Source organism: Hemibagrus wyckioides, linkage group LG07 (genome assembly GCF_019097595.1).
Source record: "Hemibagrus wyckioides isolate EC202008001 linkage group LG07, SWU_Hwy_1.0, whole genome shotgun sequence".
NCBI classification, from domain to species: Eukaryota; Metazoa; Chordata; class Actinopteri; order Siluriformes; family Bagridae; genus Hemibagrus; species Hemibagrus wyckioides.
In genome coordinates this window covers 26199863-26218934 of record NC_080716.1, presented here as the reverse complement: position 1 = coordinate 26218934, position 19072 = coordinate 26199863, and the positions used below count along the sequence as shown (strand labels likewise).

The 19072-nt window shown below is 39.8% G+C and overlaps 1 protein-coding gene across 7 annotated transcripts in view; it reads left to right on the top strand.

Moving 5' to 3' along the window:
- The first annotated feature begins 1522 nt into the window (after positions 1–1522).
- Positions 1523–19072, top strand: part of LOC131356028 (zinc finger protein 521) — a 134686-nt gene continuing 117136 nt past the window's right edge. For 2 of the 7 annotated variants that reach the window (XM_058394760.1, XM_058394761.1), the window contains exons 1-3: positions 1523–1721; positions 2016–2419; positions 13005–13061. In XM_058394760.1, the coding sequence (XP_058250743.1) occupies positions 2380–2419; positions 13005–13061 (97 nt within the window). In that variant the 5' untranslated portion in view covers positions 1523–1721; positions 2016–2379. The remainder of the gene's footprint in view (positions 1722–2015; positions 2420–13004; positions 13062–19072) is intronic. The other 5 variants (XM_058394758.1, XM_058394757.1, XM_058394759.1 and 2 more) reach the window with 4 other exon arrangements.

Here is a 19072-nt window from a genome sequence, read left to right as displayed (position 1 = left end):
GATAGAATCTACACATGACTAAATTTCAAATAAAATAAAATAAAAATAGAATAAGAATAAATTTGCATTTTAAATTTAAATAAAAAATTGAAAGCTTGCTTTCGGTGTAAACTGTGTCTAAGCAGTACCTTTCTTGCCAGAAGGGGGACCAATCCATCTGCTGAAAGCTACAGGCTGATAGGAAAGAGCATGGCAGAGGGTTGCCAGATATGTATCCTATTTTAACCCATTTTGCCGTTATTTTTTTTTTTTTAAATCACACGTGTACATGTACGTGTAAGAATATGCATTCAGGATTCAGAGGTTTATTTTATATTTTCTATGGCACTTTGTAGAGGTATAAAATGAAAGCTTTAGAAAATTGACCAGCTATTATTTTGATTATTCAGTCTCGCAGCTCCAAGTTTTGGCTTCCTGTCTGTCTGGAGTTTCACGTTCTACCCAAATCCATAACGGTTCTCAAGTTTCCTCCAACCTCCCAAAAACTTGCCATTAGTTTACATTTTCCTTACGTGTGAATGTGTGTGTTCAATAGACTGTCATCCCATCCAAGGTGTATTTCCTTCTCATTCAGAGTAATACTGAGAAACGCTCTAGATCCACCATGACCCTGCCCAGGATAAAGTGCTTACTGAAGACGAATGAATGAATATTACAGTGGTTATTAATTTTACCAGAGCAAAAGTGTCCCAAAAGGGGATTATCTATTTTAAAATCCATCCCACAAATAACATTAATGTTATGTAAAACCTATTTAAATAAAAGTATTGAATAGTTTCCTCCCATCCAGACCCAATGAAAGAGTGAGACTGTCTTGCGCTAGAGATGTGTGTGTGTGTGTGTGCACTTAAAAAGCACATTAGCAAAGCATAATTAAAGCAATTAAATAAATAATAATGAATATAATTGAAATTGAAATGATTCTTTATTCTTAATTTACTCTTAATATATAATCATATTTAATCATGCTTAGTTATAACACTATAACTCATTAATTCTTTACTATTTATCTCCACTCTAACACCCCGTGTTTTGCTTTTCATTTTTCTTTTCAACTCAATTTTTATTTTCAGATTAAAGTTTTTTTAATCCTTATATTGACCATTTATTCTTTGACCGTTATATTGAACATTTATTCTTTTTCAATTTTTGAAAACTTTTATCTAAGACATTTTGAGATTTTACTCTGAAAAATAATAATAATAATAATAATAATAATAATAATAATAATAATAATAATAATAATAACAATAATAATAATAATAATATGATGGAAATTAAGAACATGTTTGATAGTGACGGAAAATACAGTTGCAGGGATTGAAAATCGTGCTGTGATGTTGAACTGTGCAATGTCAATCTGGCAACCCATGGGAGTCACTGAGACGACTCCTGATCCGGATCGGAATCTCCGCGTTTTGCCGCCGCCCCTTGGATTTTAATCATGCCCTCTCTATGAGTGTGTGTGTGTGTGTGTGTGTGTGTATGTGTGTGTGTGTGTGTGTGTGTGTGTACGTGTGTGTGTGTGTGTGTGTGTGTGTGCGCGAGCGCAGGCAGGCAGGCAGGCCGACAATGATTTCCTCCGTGATTACGCAGCGCGCGCGTCCCTGTGGGCTCGGGCCCCCTCTGGAGCCGTCCTCATGGCTTTGGGGGCCTCGCTTCCATTTTCCATTATGATGTACCGGACTACCGGAGCGGCGGCGCAGTCCGACACCTCGCAGGTTGGTGACGAGCGAGCGCGCAGTCTTCTTCCTCTCCTCTCTCTCTCTGTCTGCCTCTTCCTCCTCTGCTTTTTTAAAGGCAGAAAAAGCAATTAAGACGTAGACTTTTAAAAAAGCCGATTCGTAGCAATAGATTATGATAGATTATTAATAGATTATTAGGAAACGGGAGTGAGAAAATAAATAGTTTTAGTACTTCGAGGAATGTTAGGAAAAGAGGAAAAAAAAGTGTTTATGTCATTTTTACGTTTTTTTATTATTTTGAATTTTTAATACATATTTTTTTCTTTTCAGCACGCGTTTTGACAGTGTCTTTTTTTGCGCGCCGTGCCAAGAATCCACGCGTAAAGCTACAACTCCTTGCGTCAATCAGATCATTATTGTCGGGAATCAACGCGTTTCGCAAAGGACATGGACGCGCACGACGGATTCTCCGCGACTTCCGTGCCCGCACTTTTCCCGACACTGAAATAGGCTGCACAAAATTGGATTTTCGAACCAAATAACCAAACAAGCGAGCAAGCAAACAAGCAAACAAACAAGGTCGCCAAGTGTAGAAACCCCCCCAAAGCGCGTTTGCGAGCCGATTCTCTGCGATGTTCTTGCGCTAAAATTCTCCACCGATCAGCCTCTTCTGCCCGAGCCGCTTCTCTGTAGGATGTCGCGCCGCAAGCAAGCCAAGCCAAGATCGCTCAGAGGTAAGTGCCGCTGTTTCGCCGCGGACACCGGGCGGATTTTAGCAGGCAGTAGCAGCCCTGTCTTGCCTCGCCTCGCCTCGCCTTGCCTCGCATCGCATCGCCTCGCCTGCTCCTCTCTCCTGCACCTGAATGCATGCGGTGTAACGTTTTAACGGGCGCCGTTTGAGAGCACAAACGCGCTTTTGGTTTCAGGTCTGAGGCGACGCGCGGACGCGCGTTGCGTAAAGGCTGTGCGTCTTGCATCATTTTACACCAATAATACTCCAAAGTGCCTGTAGGACTTTGTAACTTTAGTGGTGTTTACAATTTTCCTGCTAAGAGGACGTTTAAAAAAAAATTGAATTGCTCTCTCTCTCTCTCTCTCTCTCTCTCTCTCTCTCTCTCTCTCTCTGTAGAGGAATTCAGGATTTCAGAATTCAGAGGCATCGCATTTTAGAATTGTGTATCTCTGTACATATTTCCCTAGACCACTGAGCGCGTGCATGTTGTACATATTCAGGAGCTGCATTAGACAGGGTGGGAGTTGTACAATGTTTTTTTGCAAACATTCTGGAGCAGGGAAAACTTTGTTCAGAGAGGTCAGTTGCAAAGTCGTGACATTTCATTGCACAGACAAATGCAAAGTTGCAAAGGTTGAGGTTAAGGTCGGTGGTTCAGCTTAAATCCCCCTTGAATCTGGATTATAAGATCAGCCTGGTCATGTCACATGACGTTTGGAAGAGCAGGAGCACACTTTTTTTTTTTTTTTTGGTGATAGACAAAGCAGAACCTGGGCTTGAATCACTAAGCGGTTATCCGGTTTCCAGCACAGTTTGGTGATTTCCTGCTCTGACTCACTTAATAGTGAGGTGATGAGCTGAATCAGGTGTGTGAGAAGACGGAAAGTCAGGAAAGCTCTGCCGGATTCTGACAAATGGTCCGGTTTGTGAGTTTTGTGAGGCTTATTTTCAGGGGATGCGTCACTCGCGTGCAAAAAATGGAAATGTGTGTGTGTGTGAGTGTAGCTCTGGGTCACGAGTGATTGATCACTAGTTAGTCTGGATATAGGAGGTCCTCTGAAGGTTTACACATGTTGAGAGATTGATGTGTGTTTGTGATGTTTACTAGGCTGCATGTTGGAAAAGTGTTGCATGCAGACAGATACATGGCTGTCGATTGTGTGTGTGTATGTTTTTTTTTAACTTATCTAGATGCAAACACAGACTTTAAGGACATGGACTTAATCACACATAATCACACGTTTGCTAACAAGACTAGAAAGACTTCTCTTTAATCTAACACACACACACACACACACACACACATACACACTCACACAGGCGGTAAAGTAAATCGAATGCAGACTTTTTCCCCCTGTAGCCTTTGAGGGTAGCCACTGGTATTCATGGCTAAGCTCCAGTTCATCTGGCAGGCTTTGTATTTCGCTCAGCAAATAATTGTCCGCGATTTCACATTCCCAGCTTGTGGTCTGCCTGCTCCCCCCTCCCCCCAGCTTATTTATTTATTTATTTATTTATTTATTTATTTATTTATTTATTTATTTACCTACCCCCCTGCACACACACTGTTCATTCTCGGAAGTCATCATCTGAAAGGAAGATTACATGGTCTGCGGTGTGTTCTTCAAGCCACCATTTTAAATCAATGCCTCAGGGGAGAAAAGAATACACCCACCATCGCATCTCTCCGTTCTTACACGAACGTGTTGACGGACAGCAAGCACACGCCGGAGCGAAAGCGGGGCTCTCATCAGCTTTTTACATCCGTGGAGGCATTTAGAGATTAATCCGAGGCACAAGAGGAAGTAACGTCGAATGGTGTTATCGCGGTGTACGTGTGAATGTGTTTTTATTTCCAGTGGCACTTTTTTTTGTTTAATCACATGACCTAGGAGCTTTTTGACATGTGTGTGTGTGTGTGTGTGCCTGGGATTGCTTTCGAAAGTCATTGTCAATATGTTTTTTGACTTTTTACTAGTTTTCGTAACTTTCGTTGGCTGATTTTGGATTCTGGACGTACTCAAATGCGCTTCCTTCAGATTCAAGCCAGGTTAAAACTCATATGTTCTAGACAATTGGTTCAGAAAAAAAAAGGTGGTTAAGGTAAAGGTTTATTTAAAAGGACGGGCCACCAGGGGTCCAGATCACAACACGTCATCATCATGTTGCGGTTTTATTAATTTTACTGGACTCTTCTACTCATTAAGCTGCTTGATTAATCCTTTGCCATTTGATTCGACTGGGTTTCATCCAGCTGTTGAGAAGTTCAAGAATAAAAAGCACCAAAAGTAATAAATTGATAAAATAGTATTTTGGATCCATTTCAAAAATGTGAAACTTGAACAAAAAAGTTAAAGAATTCCTGAACCAGACGCTACAGAACAGAGCAGGAGGAAGGGAAAGTTCTACGTGAAACGTGACCCGAGTGTCCCGAGCTGCACATGTGGATCCCAGTGAAAATTCCAAAAGCCGTTTTTTTTTTCCTCACCCGTTTCAATACAGTGTGTGAGAGACACGACGGCGTTATTGCTTGAGGGAATAGATGGCACAGACGGAGGCCATACATCATCCGCTTGTATGCAAACACTTCAAACTCGGCGTCTGACATTTACCCAGGCCTGCCTTTCTGCGTCGCTCATACATACATACTTCCTGTCATTCCGTTTTCCGGTGCTTTGTCGCCAAGTTGGATCTTCTGTGTCGCTTTGGAATGCGTGACGCCTGCCACGTTGCGCTTTCTTTTTCTCCACTATCCCCTCTCTCTGTCTTTCTCTCTCTTGCTCTTCTGTTTCTTACTGAAACGCAGCTGTGGCATGTGATCACCGGACACCAGCGTGCACTCGTCCACCAACATCTCTGACTGACCACTTGGGTTTTATTGGCAGGGAATCCTGCATACATAAATATATTTTCTGCACCATTTATCTGTAGTTTCTCGGGTGCCATGAAACCCTCCGGTGTCATATGCACCTGAAAAATATGCCGCTTTTATACACCAGCATGCACCGTGGCTGTTAAAGACGTTAGTTAAACAGGAAAGGTCAGGATTCAGGAACGTCACATTGTGGCAGGGATTATGAGTTACAGAATATTGTGCATGTGTGGTGTGTCATGCGTGTCGTTGAAGATAACTGTTCTTTAACATCACAAAGCACTCACGTCATGTACGTTACACGTGATTAGGTGAGAAATGTGTGTGGGTGGATGTGGAACACGTGACATTGCGTGGATGATATGTGATGGTGCGAAGAATAAAAGACATTCTCTGTATTGGGTTTGTTATTCAATTCAGGGACAAAAGTCACGTAAGGAAATAAACGAGTCGCACGTGAACATATGAAGTCACATGAGAATCACACATGAAACTAGAATGATGTGAGAATCACGTTTGAAAACAAATGATTCGTGTTAGAATCACATGTGAAAATAAATGAATCACACGAGAATCAAATGTGAAAAATGAGTCACGTGCGAAAATCAGTGAATCACGTGAGAATCAGTCATGTGAATAAAATGTGAAAATAAACAAATCACCCCAGAATCACATGCAAAAATGAGTGAATCATAAAGAATCATATGCGAATATAAATGAATCATGCGAAAATTTGGATTGGAAAATAAATTAATTGAGTCTCACGTCTAACAATAAATGAATCACCTGAGAGAATCGTGAGAAAAAGTACGCGTGAAAAATAAATCATGTGAAAAAGAAAATATATGATAGTCACCTGTGAAAATAAACGAATCAAGTGAGAAAATCATACGTGAGCTTTCTTTAAGGACATTAATGTAGTCAATAACCTGAGGGTTTTATTTGGAAGCCAGTGAATAGATTCATACAGATTTTAAGCTTTATGTGTTTACAGTGTAGGATTTTTTAAGTTGTACTTTTATGGCAAAATATTGACAGTAGTGACAGCTGAAGATTTTTGATCAGAGATATTTTTTCCCCCCAGAGTTTTGGATTAACCCCAGGACATGTTGGCTACTCCAGATTTCTTTCCTTAAAGTTTCACTATAATTACAGAATAATAACAGAGTAATTACAGAGTAATTAAAATCACAGGTTGATATTAATGTGTAACTAATAACAATGTAATCGATTTGTTTTGAATAAGGAACATTACCTAAAGGAGTGTCCAGTGTGAGAGTATTATAACATTTAATAAGTTTTTTCAGTACAGAAGACTTTACAACTTTAGATAGATAGATAGATAGATAGATAGATAGATACTTTATTCATCCCAATGGGAAATTTACATATATAACAACTTAGTGCTGTTTATGGAAAATAATCTCATGATCAAGTTTCCTCACTCAACCCCGTGATTGAGTTTCATACCGACGAAATTGACGAATTGATCAGAATAACAAGCAGAGACTTTAAGGGGTCAATATTTCACTTCTGGGTTTGATGCGTTATTGTATTTGCATGCTTTACAGGGCCTGTGTATGTGTTCATGGTTATAAGCACGTAATAACACCATCCATCACCATTCTTTAATATTACAGGAAAAAAATGTCATTGTCATTAAGAAAACTGTCAGAGAACCATAAAAAATCCCATTAGCAGAGCTGTCACTTCTCATGACACTCGCCTCTGTAAGTTGTTCACGGTGTCTCGGGAGCTGGCCGATTTTTCTGTTTTTTTTTTTTTTCTTAGTTTCTTTCTTTTTTGTCATTGTAGGTGGCTGTCTTTTTTTTTCTTTCTTATCTCTCTCTGGTCCAGCTGGGAGTGTGTGTGCGTGTAACGCGTAGTAATTAAGAATGATCATCTTAACAAATATGGAAAAATATCTTGTTGTCGGTTTTATTATGGCTGCTAATGAGATTGGTATGAATTAATAATGAAAGCGCTCATTTGGCATGGCTTTATTTGCATTTGATTAAATAATAACCTTTAATATTGCTTACCATGAAGGTCATGCTTCTTTCGAACGCATATTATTACAGTACCACACAATGTCCTAATGATCACCACATATTTATTTATTTAAAAAAAAAAAAAACGTATTTTACAGGAACAGAAAGACATAAATACTAACACCGCTAATGAGGACAAAAAGCTATTGTACTAGTCACCAATTAGAATGATATATAATGTGCATAATTGCAGGCTAGTTTCTTTCTTTCATTTATTTTTTTTTTTTATCATCAGCATGTGAAATCAGTAGCTACTTGTGAGGATGTCCTGTTTTTGGCGTCTTAGCTCCGAGTCTTAATTGAGGCAGCGTGACCCGTCGTGCCCTGCTCTAAATCGAGTGGTGATTCGCCTCATGAGGGTTTCTCTCGTGGTCAGTCCTCTGGTTCTACAGCGCCATTTTCCCGCCGTTCAGCTCGGCTAACGTCCCCTATTATTTAAAAACAGCTGTACGAGCGTCTCTCTGGTGTAAAAGGACGGCTCGATGTCTTTCTGACGAGGACGTTCTGTAAGATGGCTAAAAAGATGGGCAGTTATCTTTAAAGATGACCTGAACGCAAAAATAGACCCTTTTTTAAACTTACTAAAGCACATCAGACAAAAAAAAAATAAAGGGAAAGTTAACTAGCAATATCTTGTGATGTTTCTCTTCCCTTCCCCCACCTTTACACTCTCACTAAATAAAACCATTTACCTCAGAAGGTAGTGCATTGCTTTGCTTGAGGTTTTCTTTTGTTAGCATGTTAACTTGGTTCAACAAAACAACAACGCTCTCCCTCACAGAATGATTCAGTTCCATCATCATTTCTTGGTTATGTCCATTACCTTTAAAAAATCTATACTTTCTCCTCAGTTCACCCTCAAACATCACTATTTCTCTGTTTTATATTTGTAAAATTCTAAGGTAATGTTTTTAGCATGTAAAAACCTTCAAGGAAAAATCAGGCTTCGAGCCCCATGATAAATCTAAATGATAACAGATGGGACAGCGAGTATGAGAGCTAATACACGTCGATGCAGTTTTATCTGCTGCTACGGGACACCCAGTCGGTGTTAACAAACTGCACTCAGCTAACTAGCTACCATGCTAGCTAACTTTTGAGAGATCAAAAAAAGCTAATGTTTTCCAACATTCCTTCATTCCTTGGTGAAAGAGGCACTAATTTACCACCAGGAACTAAAATCAGTCTGTAATTTGAGGGTTTTTTTTTTTCATTTTCTTTTGTGAGTCTTTCTTCTCCTTTCTTACTGTAAGATTTTTCTGTTTCAGCTTGAGTGAGTAATTTGAAGCTGTCCAATTTTCTTATATATATATATATATATATATATATATATATATATATATATATATATATATATATATATATATATATATATATATATATGAGCAAAGATTTTAGATACCTTAACCAGCTCAGCGTATCAAAAATCATAGAAATTTATAAAATGGATATGATTAAACTCCCAGGTTGTATTTTTTCAGCACAAATCATAACCTGTTATTCTTCTTATACCTCTTTAAACTCAAACCAGGGAAGTGACATGTGAGAAGAAACAAGACATGAAGACTCTAAATCCCAGGCTTTCCTTTTTTTTTTTTTTTTTTTAGCCTGAGACATAAATGATTTAAAGGTAGAGTCAGTGATTTTTTTATGGTTAAACGTCAAAAATTTAAAACGTTTCTCACATTCAGGTAAAATATCAATAAGGAGGAGAAACATTAGTCTATCTATAAAACAAAACAAATACGCAAACAATATTGTGGCTTATCAATATTTAACCAATCACCTTTCAGTCATGTTGGTGTTCTAGCCCGAGAGTGAGGTGGTCATTTAGGGGTGTGGCTTTGGAAAGAAAATAGTTTTAAAATCACTGACTGCACCTTTAAATACTGAAACCTTACAGGTGCCAAAATAAGAGTAAAAAATAAACGATGCAGTTTTCAGCTTCAACAGGCTGTAAATCTCGAGTTGATGTGTTTTCCTTTTCCTTTTTTTTTGCTGTGATATCAACGACAAAGGTGAGGCGGCATTTTGATCATCAAAAGAAATGTAAAGCAAAGCATTCGGGTCAAAAATCAGTGGTGTCATGCTGTAGAGTAGAAAAGAATTCCTGAAGTGAATACATCTAGGAAAAAATTTCCAGTCACTGAAGGAATGGATAGGACTGTGTGTGTGTGTGTGTGTGTGTGTGTGAGTCACAGGGTATGACCTCATGACCCAGCTTGTAGAGGTTTGCACAGATTTTTGTTTTATCCATACACCATGTCACTAAACATCACGCAAATGAGATGAGAATGCGATGTTAAGAACAGATGCAAACTTTTCTGTCCAGTCATCTTTAATCGTTCTGGTTTTATCTGGTTCTGTAAACTTTTTTTTGGTTTTGTTTCGTAATAGCCATGTGTCAGTTCGCTGAGAGGGCGAATTAAATGAAAAATGTTATGATAATCGGTGAAAATTCTTCCATTCAGCTGAACTTCAGTCATTTCCGACCTTAATTCGATATATTCACTGTATTTTTTTAATAGCATTCGTCCAAATATTTACAGTTTTATGAAGCTAAGATCCATAACACGAATCCTTTCCATTTATTTTACTTCAACATTTTGTAGGGGCAACAAACGAAGCGTGAAGCAAACTGCTTCCTCAGCTTATTGTATCGTAGCGTAGATCGTTTTCCAGCATATCAGCACATTTTCCATCGAGACATTTTGCAGTTTGTTTGTATTTAGTCCCTCAAATCCCTAAGTTACTTCACTTTCTAATTCTCGAATGCACCGTTCGCTGCTTAGTGCTGTGCCTCTGCCTCAGGTTTCATATTCATAACTCCACGTGTGCCCATCGATGGCGTGAGACAGTATGGCAGGTTGTGCAGTAGTCTTTATCTTCACTACTGTTAATGGCTAATCACTTCCTCAGCAGGATAAACCATCACGACATCCAACCGAGATGGAATTTATGTGCTGTATATAAAAAATGCGGCCCTAAAACACCGAATATGCGCAGTTCAGTCGAAGCGGCAGAAACTTTTTTAATGAGAGCGCCGTGGTGACAAATGACTGTTCTGCCGCCGTAATGCAAAAGTTCTGATCGTGTCATTAAAAGGAATTTTCTGCCTGAACTCCCCGGTTCTCACCAACAGGGATGGTAATCAAAACAAAACTATGAACTCCCTGTACTCCCATCTCCCATTTGGCTGTGGGGGATTTATTAAGAACCCCCCTCCTGTCCGGATTGAAAATGCTCCTGCGTGTGCCGATCTCCGGCGCGCCGCACAAATTCATTTAGCTCACGTGAACGTGCGCAAGCTGTGCGTCTGTTTTCGGGGAGGAATATTTGGACATCAAGCCGGTCTCAATTTGTGTCATAACTTTGGCTCGTGACTGCTTTCCTGCTTTTCTATAGAAATGATGACCAATTACAAGATATCACACACTGCGTCGCAAAGGGGTTCTCAAACTTTTTGCCGACAGGGACCCCTTTTATCTGTAAACTAAATCTCACAGACCTCCTCCGGATATAATCCATGTATGCAAATATTAGGCTCATTAGTTAAATGTGTACAGTCATATTTTAGTGATTTATTGGAGCTGTGCTGTGTTTTATTCTGGAAATTTCCACCGACAGAACGCAGTACAGTGGGGCTACTTATAGGCTGCTTGTTTTTTTTTTTACTGAGATTTGGGATGAAACCCAATCAAATCACACGAGTAGTTAAACAGGCTAATGTCTTCTTGAAACCTTATGAATTTGTTTTCTTTCCTTTCTTTTCTTTTTCTTTTTTTTTTTTAAATATACCCTGTTGTCGCTTCATCGGACCAGAGAGAGTAAATGAATTGTAAAAATATACTTCCTTTCCTGAGGTAACGTCTTGAGCTAGACTCATGTCCAATGAGTTGCCTTCAGGTAAATAATTTACATAAACGCACTGGCTAAATAAACGGTTAGTTTTTGTTCACTGAATGCTCTACTTGTATTGTAGAGATTCTCAATATTAACAAAATTGAACCTATTGAAATATTTGACTCATTATTTAAATGTGTACAATCATTTCCTGACTACCCATCGCAGCCGTACTGCTCTTTAAACTATAAAATCTCGGCAATACATGAAAAAGCTCTGACCACGGTGGGTTGTACTTTCCATCACAGTAACAAGGTAAAAGTAAATGACATACCCCCTTGACTACCCGTCACAGCCCTCTGAGTTTGCCTGAACCCCACTTTGAGACTCAGCGGTGCGTTGAACACGCTATTGTGACATGGCTTTAAAGAGCTCGCTAACTTTTCCTGTCTGAAAGTTGGCTCCACTTAAATGCGACTTCTTATAGTTTTTGAATGGCTGCAGTCAGCCTGGCACTAACATGGCAGAAAAAACACTGTAATGATCCAACCAGTCAGAATTTTGATTGCTCTCCTCAGCAAGCTTTGACTCAAGATCCCGCCGAGCTTTTCGGAGGAAAAGCGAGTTTGACGCAGCTTGCCTGCTGCTGCCCTGTCGTTTTTCCCCGCACAGCCCACCTACTCCAGCGCCACTAGCCTCTGACTTAATTATGTCAAATGGAGGACTTTTTAAAAAGGCTCTGTTCAAGACGGCCTCCTGCGCGGCCGGTGGCCCCCAGCAGGGCCCTCTTGTCACGACTCCCACTCGCCTCGCTCGGGAAATGAAAGGGTAGATGAGGAACGAGGCATAATGGAGGCCGGCTTTCCGACGGCAGGAGAGGAGTGGCGAGGAGTGCAGGCCTCCTCCCAGAGACCCTCATTTTCCATGGAGCAGGTGGGAGTCTTTTGTTCTCATCCTGCTGCTAAAATCCATTTAGCTCGCCGCACCTGACATACAGACAAGGAGCGCTTCCAGTTTTAGCCGGTGAGGCAAGGAGCCTCTAATGAAACAGTTTTACAGCGAGAAACCACAACCGGTGCCCCGTACACTCGTCAAAGAGCGCTCGATTGCCGTGTAATGAATTTGTCTAAATAGCCGACAAGCGGGGGTGGGGGTGGTAGGGGGGTTCATTTGCGGACCGGCGTAGCTTCTCGAGCAGTTCACGGAGAATCATTAGGATGCACAGACATGGCTCGGCTAATGGAAAGACAGGAGGCAGAAGTGTTGCAGGTGACGAGGCTCCAAACAGACAGGATGCGCAGTGTTACCTCTGACAAATTCACACTTGTTGTGTCTCTCTTTTTTTCTTCTTGTAGGTCTTTGCAGCGTCGTGGTTCATGATTAGAATGTTAGTGCATTGTTGCGAGACAAACCCGATGAGTTATTCATGTTTTGGACAGCAGGCCACACCGTGCGGCCAGATCTTTGTTTGGGGGGATTTTTTTATAATTCATCGCGTTATTACTCAACTCAATAAGTGATTTATGTGGGTGGCTGTGGGCCTCGCTGCAAAACCTGCTGCATATGAACGAGCCGAAGCAAGCTGACGGAAAAAAAATAGAAAGTCACGTTAACAAAAAAAAAAAAGCTCCTGCTGCATATCAATGCAAAAACCACAACAACACGATGCTGAAGCTGTGCTTAAGAGATTCCAGAAGATTAGGATGAGATTGTTTAGCCAAGGATTTCTGGGCTTGCGTGTTTGGTGACTAATTTATTCTGTGTTTTTTTTCTCTCTCCCCCCCCCCCCCCCCCCTCTCTCTCTCTTTCCTCCATGGCAGTAGAAGACAATGTGACGGAGGAACAGCACACTCCTGGGCAGGCTGCCATTCAAAGCGGTAATATTTCATTTGTGTTTGGAGTTTGTCACGTCTTCCTATAGTTTTTTTCTCTTTTTTTTCCTTTTGGCTTTCTCAAACTGTTGCCATCAGTTTGTCCATCTGCTGTAAAACACTTCATCAAAACAGCTACGTAAGGAATAAAACACTCAGGCATGCATCGCCAGAGGAAAATAATCGACCACGGGTCTCAGAGACGCTCAGAGTTCCTGTTATGAGCGTTTTTAATTCCTCTTACTAGAGGTTATTTTCTAAAGAGCAACATGTGACACATTCTTAAGGCATTAAAATGATCAGAATTGAGATTCACTATTGTTGTGGTGTAACTTATAGAATGTGTTCCATCTCTGTGTGCTAACACAACCCCACACTAGCGTTCGTGTGTACGTTGTATGCTTTACGTCGTCAATGAGATGATGGTGTGTAACTTGTGGTGTGTGTCAGCCTCTGGGTCTCTCTCTCTCTCTCTCTCTCTCTCTCTCTCTCTCTCTGCTCCTCTTGATGTTGCAGTGTCAGCATTTTAGCAGATGAATGCTTCCTGTCACCTCATGTGACATTCACCGTTGGCCTCCAGGCAGCGAGCTTTAATCCAGGTCACGCGTTCGGGCCGGCCCGCCTACGATCGAGGCCCGCTCCTGACGTGCGCCGAGCACCGGCTCTTCTTTCATTTGTCTCGTGTAAAGGTTAGGTCTCATGTGTGGTTATTTTAAACCTGATATGGATGACTTCGCCCAGCAGGCACGAGGGACCACCGGCCCCATCTCAAAGCCTGGCATCGGCGTCGAGCGCAAACCGGCGGCGCTTTGTTTTCTGCTGGCCCATCGCTGAAAAATGGCCACTGTAGGGTTGCGCTCAAGTCTTTGACACAGAAACACAGCGGCGGCAAAAACAAAGACAATACTGAGCCTCGGATGTTTTTTCTGTTTTTTGTTTTTTTTTACGATTTGAATATTTAGCGCTGAAATCCTGGAAACATAGCATGCAAGCCGTTGTACTTGTTTCTCATCAAGGGTTTTTTTTAAATCTCATACGGTAAGGAAAAAGGGAACAAGAAGAGGAAAGAGCGCTAGAATTAATTGAGTCAGATGAGAGAAGTGATATTAAGCTAAGTGCTGTATAGTTTAGCAGTTGCTAACAATGAATAGATGTTAAATATAATTAGACTAGCTAGCATGAGGTAATGTAGATGGATTAAACTGGCTAAATTGTATGTGTTGTTAGCAGACGTAGAAGAAAAATACTAAGATAATTTATCTTTAAACCAGTCAAAACAAATAAAAGGTCAAATTCAGGATAAACTCTGCTTCAGGAAATTGTTGTATGTACGAGCAGTTATGTTGCTAATCTTTTAATATCGCTACTTCTTCCTGGTTTTATTTTTCCAGGAAGTGATTCTAGGTTCTACAGGCAACACATCACGGCTGTATCATATTATTTTGCATGTCAAGGAGGCTGGATTGTTTAGAGGTTAGCATGTTTGTCTCACTCCTCTGGGGCTGATTTGAGACTCTGTGTGTGTGAAGTTCTCCCAGTGATTGAGAGGTTTTCTCTGGGTTCTCCGGTTTCCTCCCCCAGTCCAATGGAGGCTGGTTAGATTCTGTAAATTGTCCATAGTGTGTAATTGTGAGTTAGATGTCCTGGTTTGTTCCCAACCTGCAGGATAGACCCTGTGACCCTATGTAGGATAAACGCTGCAGTAAATAGAAGGATGGATGTATTTAGGGTTTTAACGTGTCAGAAACCACCGTGTGCTTGAGCTCACTTGTCAACTCTGCGCAGTTTGAAGCGTGCGATGATGAACGAGGTACTGTAAGTGATAATTATAACACAGTAATTGCTAATCGTTTGATACGAGAGCCTCAGAGTTGCATCGCTATGCCAGTTTACAAGTGTTTTAATAAATGCGTATTCTCCAGAGAGAACAGGAAGCGGTCTTTAAGCAGTGCTCTGGTGAGATGGTTGTGTAATTATCGAAGAGATTTTAGGGTGTGATTTCAGATTATTTTTTTTATTTATTTATTTTTTTCAGGATGCTTTCGGGGAACTTTTTGAAAATCCAAACATCTTTTGAGTCGGAAGTTAATTTGATCAAATCTGGTTCCTCTAAACGCCCCAAACCCCTATTTTCCCTTTTGAATTTCTTTATCCTGATTACTATTATTATTATTATTATTATTATTATTATTATTATTATTATTATGACCACTCAGTAATGACCCCATATAACAGCAGTCTTAAGGAGGAAACTTTTACTGGTGTAGAAGCCACATAAAAAGACAAAAAAGAAATAGAAGAACAAGCACAGTTTCAATTTTCTAATGAAAACAACCACAAAAGTTTTAGCACTTACAGATATCAATTTTAGCAAGTTTTAGCAGTTTTGTTCAGTGGAAAAAAAAACAAAACAGAACTTCCTTCAGCCCAGTCTCCTGGTGGAAAGGAGAAGTTCATAAATTGGCCTCCAGGTACGTCCGTGGCCTTTGTGCGAGTTTGAGAGAAAAGCAAGAGAAAAAGCGAAAGAGCCTAAAGCTCACAACGTTGCTTGACACGTGCCCAGAAGAAAAGCAAAATTAGTCACAAAAGAAACCGTTCTGGAAAAGTCGGCACGCTCGCTAGCATGAGGCTCAGGAACAGTATAGCGTCAGGGATTTAATGAGACTTTCTCTTTTTCTGTTTTTTTTTTTCTTCTTCTTTCTCTTTCCAAACTCAGGCGTGTTTAAGATCCCGAGCTTGGCTGGAGAGCTGTACTGTGCTGTCTGGCTGTAATTATAACCACATGCGTCTTCTGCACCCCTACGACCCCCTCCACCACCCTTTTTTCTTTTCTTTTCTTTCCTCTCTTTTCTTCTCCTTGGATTTTTTCTCCACTCTACACCAGGTTTGAGATATTCTGTAAAATAGGATGTCAGTTTTAGCTAAACCAGAGTGGATCGACTTGTATTTGTGTTAGATAGCAGAATACAAGGTGCCGAGAGAAGAGAGAGAGAGAGAGAGCACGAGAGAGAGAGGGATATGGTGTAAGAATGAGAGCTGGAAAAGCGAGAGATCAATGCTCCTGCTGCCAGAGGAAAGAAAGAGAGAGCGGCGAGGGAGGGAATAGAGAAGGAAGCTCGCTCTCCTCTGGCTCTGCTGAAATCAGCCTCTCTATTATTCATTTCCTTTGTTGTGCGACTGCGCCACGGCAAGACTTCTTCGTCCCGTAGTATATCTCCTTCCTGCAAGAGTCAGGACGTGAACCAGAGAAAGTGGGGGTCCTGCTCTCCTTCTGATAGCTTTTTTCTTCTCCCTTTGCCTTTTGCTTTGCTATTGGAGGAAAAGCTTTAACTGTATCCATATGTACTATGTCACAGAGCAATCTGGTTTAAATACAGAAGATTTTTTGTCTCGTTGAGGTTAAGGTTGTCTTTTCCAGGCCTTTGTTTTTATTTGTAAAGGATTTACTCGATACAGTTAGCGCTTTAAGGGTGAGGCTGCAGACTGTATGCACCTGGTATGCACTCAAATCTCGAAACTTCACGGAAATCCCTGCTGTACTCGCTGTTTTTTCCATCCTTTTGTGCGATTTCTCACTCGTCTTTAGCCGGACCTGTATCGTTCAGTTGCCAGGCTACAGTTCCTCTGTGCTACTCTAACACTGTGGACTCAAATCATCAGCCAATAAATACACACTGAGGAAACTGAATCAGGTGCGCTGATTCTGACTCAGATTCGGAATCTGACTTTGTCTCTGATTCAGAATCTGACTCTGGCTTTGACTGATTCGTAATCTGACTCTGATTCAGAATCTGACTCTTCCTTTGTCTTTGATTCAGAATCTGACTCGGACTCTGATTTGGAATCTGACTCTGATTCAGACTCTTACTCTGACTTTGATTCAGAATCTGACTCTGACTCTAATTTTGGAAACTGGCTGTGTCTCTGATTTGGAATCTGACGCTGACTCTGATTTGGAATCTGACTCTGGCTTTGACTCTGATTCGAAATGTGACTTTGACTCTGATTCAGAATCTGACTCTGGCTCTGATTTGGAATCTGTCTCTGACTCTTAAACTGAATCAGAAAACATGTACATTCCTGCATGAAGAAATCCCTGAATGTAAAAAATCATATATACATACATATATATATATATTTATAAACCAAGGAAAAAATCAGTGAGATCACTTATTCACACTTACGGAATATACGCACGTACCGAACCAAATACGAGGTGCGGGGAGATGAACCGCAACATCACGCATTCAAAGCATCGTAGCTACCAGCCAATCAGCAGCTAGGTAAAACTCTTAATGCTCTGTGATTGGCTACTTCCAACCCTTCCTGTCGTAATGGCTGTACTGTATGTACGTGATATCGGCGACGTTCTATATCATTAAAATAACATTTATATTTTATTTATATTGATATTTTGTTGATTTTACTTTTATATTTATATTACTAAATTAATAAACTAATTTTTTCTTAATAATTGAGCATTAGAAAGCATGAAAATGTATAAATGGCCATGAAATTGGCCGTAAACACTTTTGCAGGATTTTCCGAGGATTTTGCGGGTCTGCGAAAAATTCACAGATGCAAATTAGTTAGGTTCCAAAGAAAATTTCACAGACCAGTGAAGTTGCGAATCATGAGACACGGATCTGCGAGGTCTTACTGTATATACATGTGCATGTTTTACTGATTTGTTGTGCAAGTGACTCACTAGAAATGAATCAGTTTAAACAGTCTTAGCTGGTCAGCCTTGTTGAATGGAAAAAAACACCTTAATATATAATGTGTTATGGAGTTCAGGGTTTATGGGTTGTTTTTATATGACTGTAAAAGAAATGTTTTCTTTTTTACTTACAGTCAAAAATTTGCCCTAATGAATCTACATCAGTGGCGGACAAATAATATATTTATTAGTTAGCTCAAAGTCCACTGTGCTGCTCAGTCTCTTGTTTTGTTACCTGAAATGTAGTAACTACTGTAATAATAAAATAAATACATTTTATTTAATTATAAATGGATAGGAAACTATACATTTATTTTTAACACTTAATTTAATTCCTTTAAATATTATCAAATATTTATTTATTTATTCATGGAAGGCTGGTTGGCTGAAGTACATTAATACAGTCGAAATGAAATATATGATCATGTAGCCGGTTAGGTTTCCCCCAAAAAATAAAATGTCCCCATGTTGAGATGTCTTGTTCTGTCCTTGGCTCACATGTAGAAAGTGAACTCATGTCTGAGTTGCATCTTTATTTTCTCTCTATGTGTAGCCGTGAGGTGACTGCAGGCTGTACTAGCGGGTCATTATATATTACTCGAGGTACGTCACATGACCATGTGTTTAAACCCACACAGAAATGAAAGACTTTTCTGCAGGAGTCAGTAAGGAGTAGTTCCTTTTCTTTTTCTACAGGCAAAAATGTAATAAAAGCTCTCTGCCCCGACATGAAGTCTGCTTGTCTCAGGTACCCAGTGTACAGAGGTGTCCATCACATCACTGTACATTTCTGATTTAAGTAGCCGTTAGTAATTTTAGAGATCTTTTTCTGCACTACATATTGACTCGAATTTGCAAAGAGTATTATTTCCCATAACATGTAAAGTTATGCTCTGCCTGTGGGCGGAGCTCGTTTCCGGGCCAGAAAAATACACAGTAAACAGAAACCACTAGTGACAAGTTTTTAAGTTCATGTTTAGAAATGACAAACTGCATTTGAAATCCAAAGTAACAGCAGTAAGAGAAACTGTGTTGCATAATTTTTATTATTATTATTATTGTTATTATTATAATTATTATTATTATAATTTTTTAAAATATTATATATATAATGATTTTACAACACATACTTTTTCTCTTTTTTGTCAATAAAAAAAAAAATCTATTATTATTATTATTATTATTATTATTATTATTATTATTAATTTTTAAATATTTTTACAAATATATTTATAAGGTGTATCAGTACTAAACTGATTTCACAACACATATTTCTTCTCCCGTCAATTAATATATT